Below are 11,762 nucleotides of genomic sequence, written 5' to 3'. Positions count from 1 at the left end.
TCACAGTATCATTGATATTTTAACACAATTATAATACAATTTAACACAATGTCAATGTTTACTAAATCATATCGATTTCATAACATAAATATTAGCAAAACCGTAAATTAAATAATTTATTGTATATGGCTAGTATGAAAATCTTGCTGGGTAAGACGTTGACATGAAGTTAAAGTACATTATTTTTAAAAAATCGTGTCAATAATTTAAATGGCCTAATTTCTTTAAAATTTAATATGATTCCTCTTTACTAAGTGCAGTAAATTTAACAATATTTATAGTTACTGTAATAAAAATATTTGTTTAATTAATTCTTATTTATAAAGATTTCCAAGATCAAGATATACCTTAATAATTAATTTTATGTCCACATAGATCTAGAATATATTTCTAGATTCCAATTTCTCCTGCCATTTTCCCAGTCCGCTCTGATCTCAGACGCGTTCTCTCTTACAAAAATAATATCATCGGGGAACAGCATGCCCCAAGGTGCTTCTTCCATACAACCTCACGCGGTACTCTTTCTCTTAATAAACAAATACCATGGAGGTTGTTTTGTGCATTCCTGTATTTTTCACACAGTTGATGCAAAACAAAAATTGCATCAGTTGTACCCCGTCCTGCCATAAACCTAAACTGATTTCGGGTAACCTCACTCTTCTCTCTTATTCTCTTATCTATCACTTTCTCCCAAATCTTCATAGTATACATACTATGAATTTTTTTATTTGATTTGAGCATTAGCTTCATTCATAAATAGTTGTTGAATTCTGGACATCACCCTCATTTATAAATATGGGCACCAACGCACTGTTAGGACTGGTATACTGTTCGGCCTTACCGCTATACCACAGACCTTCCATCGACCTTTAATTTCTTCATCATTTGTCAAAACGTTCCGGCATCATCTTTTATACATTTCACGTGTACAATATCCCTTGCGTTCTTTTCTCTCGCTTTTACAAGGCGGATTAAATCTTTTTCACTTGAATCACTCACTTGATTATCAAGCGACTAATACAATTTACTATTTACTTTTCCCCTTGCAAAAACAACAGCTGTTTTCATTGCATTGCATTTCCTTACTACATAAACATTATTTTTAATCTCTTTCCAATTTACGACAATATCAATATGACTAACATTTTTCCAATCTTTAAATGCATCCTCCTTTTCTTATTGTATCTTTTGTATATCCACCACCACGTATCTTTAGCTATCATACTTTAACTTTAGTCTTTCCAAAAACTTCTATCGTCTCACTCCTCATGCATAAAGCCATTTCATTCCAGCATTCATATACCGTTTTCTTTCATTTCTATCTACAGAATATATATGTTACTTTTAAATTGTAAAATACGTTAGTTTATAATCTCACTCGTAATATTATAATCTACCGTCATGTTGTGAATAAAAATACTGATTACAATTTAACGTGTTATTTTTCGGTAAATTATAATACGGTATAAATACTTATAAATTAAACGTAACTACATATTTTAGTATAGGTACTACAAGTTGTTGGCCGTTTTTTATGCCATTCAACTACACAAATCGGAATTTTTAGGGAGCTCTTTACACGACGAAAAAGATTACAACAATGAAACATAGATTCTATAGCAACAGTTTTTATAAAAGCGTTAGATCATTTTTTTTCTTGATATTTGCCAGAAGGGTAATGTCTAGCTAGGCACGTTTTGTTACTACTGGTCGAAGCTCTATTTACATCCCTCACACATTTTTTCAATTCATTTTATGGTCTTATTCTTACACAGGGAATCGCGCAGTGTCACGAAACTCAGAAAAGCTTAGCTGTTGCGTGTTGCTAAATAGATTTGTTCATTTGAGATAAGCTGGCAACATTTATTAGGCGGGCTACACATTTTGGAGTTAGAGTTAGTAGTCAGAGACAAATCAAATGTCATTAAGTGGCGTAATTGTCAAACGTCAACGTCAACCTTAGATATAAACATGGCAACTCTATTCTTTTTCCGGTGCGCAAGGTAAAGTGTCATGAGTTTATTGTCAAATTTTTCGAAATCAACTAAAATTATTACAATCTCTTAGCTTTTAGTGCCACCAAATATTGTACCAATTTAAATATGAGTGTTATAATGTGTATGGTTGTATATTTCAGGCCTACAAACAATAATAAACCATGGCGGACGTCGATGTGTAAGTGTTATTTTGTTACATTATTTTAACTAAAGTATAATTAAATATTATAATTTGTTATACAAAATCCTTTACGTTTAATTTTTTCTTCTATTTTTTAATGAAACGCCTTAAAGTTAGTGTTTACGTTTACTTGAAATTGTAAACATAACCTCTTTAGCTCTTGAATGTTGAATCTTGTTTTACCGCTCAGTAATATAATTTAACTACTTATTTAAATTTTGAAATTTTAAATCGTCTATAATCTCTACACAACTAACTAATATGCATACTAATCTCTCGACGCTGCATTTATTTTACAATATTCGGATTAAACGTGGTTTCAGTGAGTCTTGATTTTTAAGCTATCACAGCTCCTGAATCATACATACTAAGACATGAAAAATTTTGTTGAAGTAACATTGAGGAGTTTGTTGTAAATATCTATGTTTAGTATTTTACAGCAATTAACATTTTCAGTGAGGTACCCAACAACCCCGTTCTCAGCGGAGGGGCGATGGACGTGAATACAGCGCTCCAAGAGGTTCTGAAGACCGCTCTCATCCATGGTGGACTTGTGCATGGCTTACACGAAGCAGCAAAAGCCCTTGACAAGTATGTAAAGAAATTACTACTATTATTAAATACAGGAAACAAACTAACATACATGAACAAATACTGCCAATCTGCACTGAAGCAGCATGGTGGGGAGAGTGACCTGGCTCTGTAGTCAAGATTTTTAATTAGGGTATGCTCGATAAGAACAATTTTTTCAAAATGGTCTACAACAAGTCCTCAGGGTTCCAAGACATGTTTGCATGTATGAACTGCACGCCACTGCCTGTAGGAACATTTAAATAGGCTGATAATGATGAGATTTCATTTTCTTGGGATTTTTACCTCTTCTAAGTTATTTCAGCAAAAAACATTTTTTCTACTTTTATCTTGTAAATTAATTTATAGCAATGTGTATATAAGCTAGAATGTTATGTCTTTTGTGTGGGATGTAATGTAGAAAATAGCTACTTAACTCATTGATTTTGGCTGTTATGATCCAACAACCTAATTTCTTAGAAAAATTTTGAGTGCTCTAGTATTTTATATCATCATCATACTGGCCAATGGGCATTTCACTCGTATCCAAGCGACTTGCTTGATGCAGTCAGCTGACCTGGTGACGGTCGACTAACTGCTTTTTGGCTATAGACCTTTTACAAATATTCACTCAGCAAGTGACTGTTTTAGTCTCATGTTGAGTGGAAATATCTACCATGGCCCATACTCTGGTGGATACACTCTTTAGCCGACAGTAATGCATACACATAGTACCACAGCTCTTGTTGTGTCAAGATTGTGGCCTCCCAAGTGTGCTACAACACAAATTTAATAAATAATAATTTATTGGTGTGTTTCTCTTATAGCTTGGCAACTTCGTTCGTAACACTCCCTATGTTGTGCGTGGGGCGTGTAGCAATTAATGGAAAACCCACGACTGATGCACGTCACTTCCCCGCACGCACGATTTCACACTCGCGCATTCTTTCCCCCTGTCGCCCGCACATCATGGAAATGTTATCAACGAACTTGCCAGACTATAGCAATGAAATCGCACATGCATGTTGAACCCATGGAATGCTTAAATATAACAAACAGTTAATCAAATTTATTTTGTTGCAGGAGACAGGCTGTACTTTGTGTATTAGCTGAAAACTGTGATGAGGCTGCATACAAAAAGTTAGTGCAGGCCCTTTGTAATGAGCATCAAATTCCCCTCGTCAAGGTAATTAAAATGGATATTTGATAAACCTTATCACCCCCAGACCGTGTCACATTTTTTTCTTCATTAGAGCCAAGAAGTACAATCAAACCCACTTATTACATATTGATTATTACAACTAAATGGCAAGGTCCTGGCTCAAGCCCAACAGCATTAGATATAGCATCCATATATAATATGTCCATTTAATGTTGACCAATTGACTATACTTGAGTAGTGTTTCATGTGGATTTGACAAAAGTTTCTATTATACTCTTAATAATAACAGTAACCTTTGTATTCCTCTTCCTTTGACGGCCTCCGTGGTGCAGTGGTATGCACGGGGATTTACAAGACGGAGGTTCTGGGTTTGATCCCTGGCTGGGCCAATTGAGGTTTTCTTAATTGGTCCAGGTCGGGCTGATGGGAGGCTTTGGCGTGTTTAGTTACCACCTAAAGATGTACTGCCAAGGATTTAGCGTTCTGGTATGATGTTTTGTAGAAACCAAAAGGAATGTATCTCCACACTCCTTTTGGTTTCATCCTCCTAACAAGTTAGCCCACTTTGATCTTAGATTGCATCATCACTTACCATCAGGTGAGACTGTAATCAAGGTCTAACTTGTAAAGAATAAAAAAAAGAACACATTAACAATTCTGCTTAGAGCCATGACAAACTTTAGTCCACTGAAATTGCAAAATGCCTTATTACACACATGGTAGGCCTTGAGATATGATTGTGTACACATCAGTCATCAGAAGTTCAGAGCAGAGAAGTGAGATTAATACTTTTTTTTTTCAATGAAATTTAGCACTCATTGTGAGTGCTTAATGCTTACTCAGATCAATGTTATTAAAAAATGCTTTTTACTCCAATGTGGGTTTTTTGTGAGATTGTGTAAAACTAAAATATAATGTAATAACAATGAATACTTGCTCCGCACGAGCCTCTCTGTTCACATGGCAGTGTTGGCCAAAGGAGCATATAGAAAAATGTGTGCCCCTATGGTGACTCGCACCATGCTGAGTCAACTTTCCTAGCAACCAGACAATTTTTGAACAAAATTTAAGCTTTAATAATATGTTGTATTATGATTATATTACTTGTGTTCATTTAACCTAATGGTGGTGTAAATCACACTACTAAATAGCAGATAGTGCTTTCACCTGTGTAGTTCCTGTGGACTATGGGGATAAAATATATAGCCTATTGCTCCCTGTAACATCTGCTGTCTGCTACTTGAAGTCCCTTCAAAATGGGTTCAGCCGTTTCATAGATAAGCTAAACATGGTAGACAAAATGAATGGTTTTTTTTAATTATTATATTTTTTTAAATCATACTTTCTAATGCATTTATCTTTATTGATGTTTATTTGATATTACAAACACACTTAAATTAACGTATTTATTTCTATAGATTAATTTAAAGGTATGTTTCACAAATGCCTTAGATGAAAGTATTAATTTCTGCTTTTAGGTTGACAACAACAAAAAACTTGGTGAATGGGCAGGCTTATGTAAAATTGACAAGGATGGCAAGGCTAGAAAGATTGTTGGATGCTCATGCGTAGTAATCAAAGTGAGTATTAATATCCTTAATTATTTTATTTACCAACTTAGAATTCCCATAGTTATATTCAGACATTTTTATGTAAAATCTTAAAGATGTTCCCCAAACTCAATCTATTGAGAGAGCACCCAATGGAATCAAATCATTGGTTTGAAAGATTAGTGTCAACTTGAAAAAAATTGTTTAAACATCTGTTAAACAGAAGACCACACCACAAGAAGCTTTGGTTTGAATGTTGGATCAAGGGCCGGATATAGGTGCTTCTTGAGATAGTGCATATTGTGAGGATCCTCACTCGGGAGCCCTAACCTTAGTTTGATTTTCTTTTTGCCAATGTTTTTTTTTTTATTATATTTTGTATTAAACAGAATGAATATTACTTCTACTTTTTTTATTAGTATCATTTGTGCGCTATGCACGAACACTATCAATCTCTATAGGTTGATATGTGTACAATCGGCGCTATAGCAACCTGTGCGACCCTATGGTGCTGTGCCTTTGCACAAGCAACTTTCCTATCACTCAAACATAATTTAAACTTTTCATAATGTAAAATCCACTTACAATATTACCACCAAAATAACTTTTAACCAAAAGCTTCCATTTATTGTTGTCAGAGCATAGAAGCACTGGTGTTTGATATTCTTGCATTATTAAATAAATAATTCAAAAAATTAACTAGTGTGTTTATAGTCCACCCAGCTTGCTCATCAAACAGCACCAATACACAACAATGGTAATAAATAAAATATTAACATAATAACATTAACATAATTGTTTACAGGACTTTGGTGAGGAGACACCAGCGCTGGATGTGCTGAAAGACTACCTGAAGTCTTCAAGCTAATCCTTAGGTGTAATGTCTATATAAAAATAATAAAAGCCCAAAAAAATCATGCATTGTTTTATTATTTAGTAATAATAACACATAATACATCCAATACAGAGAAGCATGAAAAAATACACATTAGATAGCTAAGAGACTCGAGCCTAATATTACTGATTAAATATAAACTTATTCGCATGTACTTCAAAAATTCACATGCATAATTTTGCAAACTGGTCACAGATGTCTTTATGTTTGGGCCATTGCTGCACCTGACATTCTCTGTAAAATAAAGTAGTTCTTACTGTAACAAGCATATTAGTTCAAATGTCCAATCAAGTTATTATGACGGCCGCGTGGCGCTAGTGACAGCTTTCTGTATCAAGGCCGTGGGTGCGATTCCCACTGCAAAATATTCATGTGATGATAATTATTGAGCATGAGTGATTTGATATATAATAACTATCAAATACATAAGGATTTATTTATATGATGAAATCAGCTATCTTAGAATCCATAACACGAGCTTTGGGGCCTAATAGTACCTGATTATTTTAATATTTTTTTAAAACTTTGTCATTGCACCTTAATATGCCTGTAATACCAACTGTATTATTTTATACAAAATATACAAATATGGTTTTCTTGAAAAATGTCATTTTCCCGACTGCTGTGATGTGTTAGATCGTTGAATTTTACCGCCATTTTTATCATTAGACATAGACAATGTTTAATGTTGCCATTTGCAATTGAAGTTATTATTATAGAGGATAATACGTTAGTCTAGCCGCCGACTCAGTTGATTCTTTATTTAAATATTTTAAGTATATACTATATTTATTTTATTTACATAATTATATTATTAGCTGACGTCCGCGTGGCATTCTGTTTTTTACAAATCCCGCGAAAAGTATAGTATTATTTATTTTAATATTTATAATTTTTCCACATAAAAAAATAATGAAAAGGTACAGTTATTTACCTGCCACAGTACCATTCAGACTTGCATCTCGAACATTTTTTGCTTGCTTTGTCACCACACTTGGCACATTTTGCACCACCGCTGTCAAGTGCTAGAGCAGCATCACTGGTATATGACTCTAGAAGCTTTTTTGCCAAGTTTCTAGATGCTTCAGACCCATCCAATTGGAAATGATCCAATTGATTTTTCGCTATTGATTTTGTGCGTTTGTGGACTTCCTTCAAATATGCTTGTTTTATCTACAAAATACGATACGTTATATTTCAATGTGCCAGAATGACTACAATAAGCTATGTAATAAATATGAAAAATAGGTACTTGAGGTACAATTTCGATGAGAGTACATCCTGGATTCTTGACACCATTTGTACGGGTGTGAACGCTAGAATAATCGCCTACGGCTAGGCGACAAAGGAACATTTTGAGATCACCCAACGGCGGTATTTGATCCAATACGGTGTCTGTTATCTTCGCTTGCAGCTGATAAAGTCATATTATTATATAACAAACAACAAACAACAATAGCTAAAATTTTAATCAAATCAGAACATTGAATTTGAATACGAATTGCTTTAGATTTATCTGCTGTAAGAAATTTTTTCAGCTTCTGTATGTAAATTAAAATTTTTACAGCCAATAGTAAATAATTTAGCCAATATTCTATCTAGGTATTACCGAACAGAATGCTGCTCGACGACACTCGTCAATAGTATAATGATGAGGAAGTCGAGGTTCCAGCAGAAGTTGTCGAAGACATAGCCAGAGTTGTGCTTCACTGCGATGTAGTTGTATGTAATCCTCCTCGGACGGCTTTGACCATCGACCAACTGGCATTCAAATTAAAATTTGAAAAAAAAATTATGAATCACAGAAAATAAATATTAAGTTAATTCTGCACTAAACTATCAAGAAAAGTTGCCTTACATGTAAATATTTGAAGTTCTCCTTTATCGTCAACTCTTCTCCATGGTTCTAATTGTAAAAGATGGCATAGAATAGATGGTACGTCGTATGTTTTATACACATTGCTTGATATTGAAGCACCTACTCCAACGACCTCCATGTGCTCAACTAGATAGCTAGGAAAGAGGAAAGTTAATTTTTTTGCATACCAGTAAGAACAGGCGTTGATTCACTGTTGATATTGTCTTACCGTATGATAGAGATGCATCTCATACTTATATCAAATTGAAGATCCTTCTTTTGTCGTTCCAGTTCATCGGCTGCTGTTTCACAGTCTAGTTCTTTAGTAGATAATGGTTTTAAATAACCATTGCTAAAAATAAGAAATTTGTAATGGGTTTATGGAAAGTACTAGGTATATCTAGTTATAATATCAAAATCAAATACCTACGTGTAGTAGGTACTACAAAGGTTAAACAGTTAAATATGTAATACACACATATTTTGTAAACCTTTATCGTGCTAATATTTATCAAAATTGTTTTTTTTTGTTCTAACATTGGTGTAGATTTATTTGTAGCTGCATTTATGCAACCTTAATTGGCTCACTACTCAATAGCTTTACATTCGATATTTTATAAATCTTACTTGATAAGGGCCACAAGAGCTGTCAGTTGATCTACAGCGTAATGAAGCAAATCAATGATCACTTCACTGATACACTGAGCGCCGTCCTCGTGAAATAACACAGTTTCAAGAAGTCCTACGACAGCCGCTTCGTGGTACAGCTGAAATTCAGTAGGACTTTTACAAACGCGCTTTAGTCTGATTTTAAATAATTAGGTGGGGATGTCCTAATCTTGAATTATCTCAAGTGTATTCATTTGTACAAAAATCCATCTGGGCACAATGCTTTTGTTAAAAATATATTACCTATTAGGTATATAACAAAGTTGCTTTCGACGTTTGTACGCTTAGATCTTTACGCAACGGATTTTAATATGGTTGTCAACAATAGATAAAATTATTCAAAAGGCAGGTTTATATCTATGTAAATACCGTCCTACTTAGGGCATTCTTTTAAACATAATAAAGAGTGTCGTGGTTCAGGGTCTCTACGCGGACGAAGTCGCGGGCGAAATTCAATTTACTATTTCTTAGGGTAAAGGGTAAAACTTACCACCATGTAAAAACCAAAAGTATTGGCAGGTGCCGGTTCCAATTTCATAATTTGCGGGTAGATTTTCAATCGCCACACTTGAATACATATTGCTTCTTTGACTAAAATAGGCAACTGAAAACGACTATCAATGTGAAGAATTAATTGTTACACAATAAGGAGAATATAAATATTTTATTTTTTATTGGATTTCCCATTTTTTAGGTTCCCGTAATCCTCAAGAAACCCTTATAGTTTCGCCATGACCGTCTGTTTGTGAATCCGTCCGTCCGTCCATCCTTCCGTCATTCCATGGTTTAAAGCAGAGACGAGACTATTACTACTAGAAAGATGTAATTTAGCCTTTATATACCTTTACACCCTACATGTAAAGTGAGGATGAATTTTTATTACTCGTTTTTCCCATAGTGTGGGGTATCGTTAGATAGGTCTATGATAGATATGAGGGAGATATGTACTACTATTTTTCGACAGAGGGATTCATTTGTAAAATATTAAATTATTAATATTATAGGACTCTAAAGGTGATTGCAAATATAAGAAAACTAATGTAGAACAAAGGTTATGATTCACAACACTTGTCAGGACAACTTAATTAACAAATCAAACTGTAACCAAAATAAGTCCCTAGAATGGCAGAGAATGACCTTGAGTGGAGTCACGTACTTGTGAACGATGTGAGTAGGGTTCAAGGTACCTTTGACTGTATACAAACACTCCCCTTTTCCACTCAAGTCACTCTCCCCGCCTATCCCAAGTAACCCATTAAGAATTACACAACAAGAGATGTGGACGGCTCGAACGCCACGAGCACACTGAAGCCAACACGAGATCGGGCGACGTCATATCTGTCACAGACTACTATTTCCAACACTAAACGGCGATAACATTAATTTTAATACAGAGGTAGGATATACAACAAAATTAGATGGAAAACTATAACAGCTACGTAGCAATTGCCATTTAAAAAATTATAGTCGACCAAGTTAAAAAAAAACGTACTCGGAGCACGAAAATTGCGTAAGTACAAATTCCTCGTAAATTAATTAGATAAAGTCAGAGTCTGTTAAAACTAGAAATTTGGGCTGGGTATGTATAATAAAACCCTCTATAAAGTGTTAATGAGAAAATTTCAAAAATAAAGCTTTTTTGGGGTTTCTTCCCTACATATAAAATGAGGATGATTTTTATATCGTCTATCCCATGGTGTCGGGTATCGTTATTGGTAGATTTGTGCATTAAATAAGGGTTAAAAGTGCTAATTGAATCTACGGAACTGCGCATGGCTTAACGGGCCCTTGGCCGGTTTTTGTAATAATAAATAAATACCTTTCCATACGATATTAATGTTTCTTTAGTTAATTCTTCCTGCATAGAAGAAGCTTCTAATACGGCTTGCTGATTCATTTTTTGTAGCCGAATATGCCAATCAAGCCACCTAAAAATAATTAAAAAGTCTAGATTTACAAGAAGTGCCTTTTATGACATCGATTTATATTTATATTTAAATAGTGGTTGAAAGTTTGTGTAGGAAGTCCTTCGTTTTCAGAGTTACAGTTTGTTCATAAATCATAAAAAAATACGAAACATTATGGAATTAAAAAAATTTTAAAATTCAAACTCTAAAGTGGTGAAATAGGGCTTGAAAGTTTACATTGATTTCCACGCGGACGGAGTCGCGGGCGTCCGCTAGTAAATTGTAATTTGTAGGACCTAAATAGGTTAAGAATTATTCACCGGTATTCAATAGGTTACCAGTGGTAATATTTATATGAATTAAAAACATATTTAAATAATCTTACGCTTGGTTTCCAATGGATTCTATTCGCCAATGTTCCATCGTTTGAACGTACATATCTAATTCTCCTATATCTAAAGCAGCAAGCTGTGCATCCTTTTCTACCATTTTTACTCAATAGTTATTAGTTATTAGATGCAAAGAAAAATTATGCCACACAACAATAAAAATATTGGTTGTTCAAAATATTAATTTAAAATTCACTTGTTTTGTCCTTTATGCGACAAAAATATTTGACTTCTAAATCTATTATTGATTGTTGTTATGGAAACATCCATAAATAAAATACTCCTTTTTATGAATAATTAAATTGCCTATTTCTCATTTGTTCAGATGTGAATCGTAAAGGCCTAGGTTCGGTTAGGGTCTAATCAAGTAGGATTTCAATGGCAATACCCTTGTAATCGTGAACTTTTATTTTCGGATATATTTTTCTTTTAGCCTTTTGTTTGCAGTTTTGCACCGAGATAAATGATGCGTACATCCCAAATATATTAAGAGATTTTCTCTAGCTTACAAACATAATGTGTTTCATTGGGATTTACATAAAATGCAGAGGAATAGAGGATTTAAAATAATTTAATATGTTGGA

General features: G+C 34.0%; 2 protein-coding genes across 2 annotated transcripts; one reads left to right on the top strand and one right to left on the bottom strand.

Annotated features, from left to right (window-relative positions):
• The first annotated feature begins 2,001 nt into the window (after window positions 1-2,001).
• LOC112052404 (40S ribosomal protein S12) lies at window positions 2,002-6,377 on the top strand. Its single transcript, XM_052886927.1, has 5 exons — window positions 2,002-2,175; window positions 2,635-2,769; window positions 3,832-3,934; window positions 5,389-5,490; window positions 6,266-6,377. The coding sequence occupies exons 1-5, from the start codon at window positions 2,159-2,161 to the stop codon at window positions 6,326-6,328; spliced, it is 420 nt and encodes a 139-aa protein (XP_052742887.1). The 5' UTR covers window positions 2,002-2,158; the 3' UTR covers window positions 6,329-6,377.
• On the bottom strand, window positions 6,373-11,661 carry LOC112052402 (zinc finger MYND domain-containing protein 10). The gene is made up of 10 exons (XM_024091458.2): window positions 11,175-11,661; window positions 10,702-10,810; window positions 9,373-9,486; window positions 8,841-8,980; window positions 8,443-8,565; window positions 8,214-8,368; window positions 7,965-8,116; window positions 7,608-7,769; window positions 7,290-7,528; window positions 6,373-6,589 (listed from the first exon to the last, which is right to left on the bottom strand). The coding sequence occupies exons 1-10, from the start codon at window positions 11,276-11,278 to the stop codon at window positions 6,520-6,522; spliced, it is 1,368 nt and encodes a 455-aa protein (XP_023947226.2). The 5' UTR covers window positions 11,279-11,661; the 3' UTR covers window positions 6,373-6,519.
• Between the last annotated feature and the right edge of the window lie 101 nt (window positions 11,662-11,762).

This window comes from Bicyclus anynana, chromosome 2 (assembly GCF_947172395.1).
Source record: "Bicyclus anynana chromosome 2, ilBicAnyn1.1, whole genome shotgun sequence".
NCBI lineage: Eukaryota > Metazoa > Arthropoda > Insecta > Lepidoptera > Nymphalidae > Bicyclus > Bicyclus anynana.
Note: the sequence above shows the minus strand (reverse complement) of the source record. Positions and strands in the feature narration are given on the sequence as shown.

Excerpts from the sequence above, each read along its gene's own strand:
- LOC112052402 (XM_024091458.2), bottom strand. The coding sequence starts at position 11,278 with ATGGTAGAAAAGGATGCACAGCTTGCTGCTTTAGATATAGGAGAATTA. Across the intron at positions 8,981-9,372 it reads CTTTTGGTTTTTACATGGTG|CTGTACCACGAAGCGGCTGT; the intron begins GTAAGTTTTACC and ends ACTGAATTTCAG. Across the intron at positions 8,117-8,213 it reads AGAACTTCAAATATTTACAT|TTGGTCGATGGTCAAAGCCG; the intron begins GTAAGGCAACTT and ends TTTGAATGCCAG.
- LOC112052404 (XM_052886927.1), top strand. Across the intron at positions 2,770-3,831 it reads GCAGCAAAAGCCCTTGACAA|GAGACAGGCTGTACTTTGTG; the intron begins GTATGTAAAGAA and ends ATTTTGTTGCAG. Across the intron at positions 5,491-6,265 it reads GCTCATGCGTAGTAATCAAA|GACTTTGGTGAGGAGACACC; the intron begins GTGAGTATTAAT and ends AATTGTTTACAG.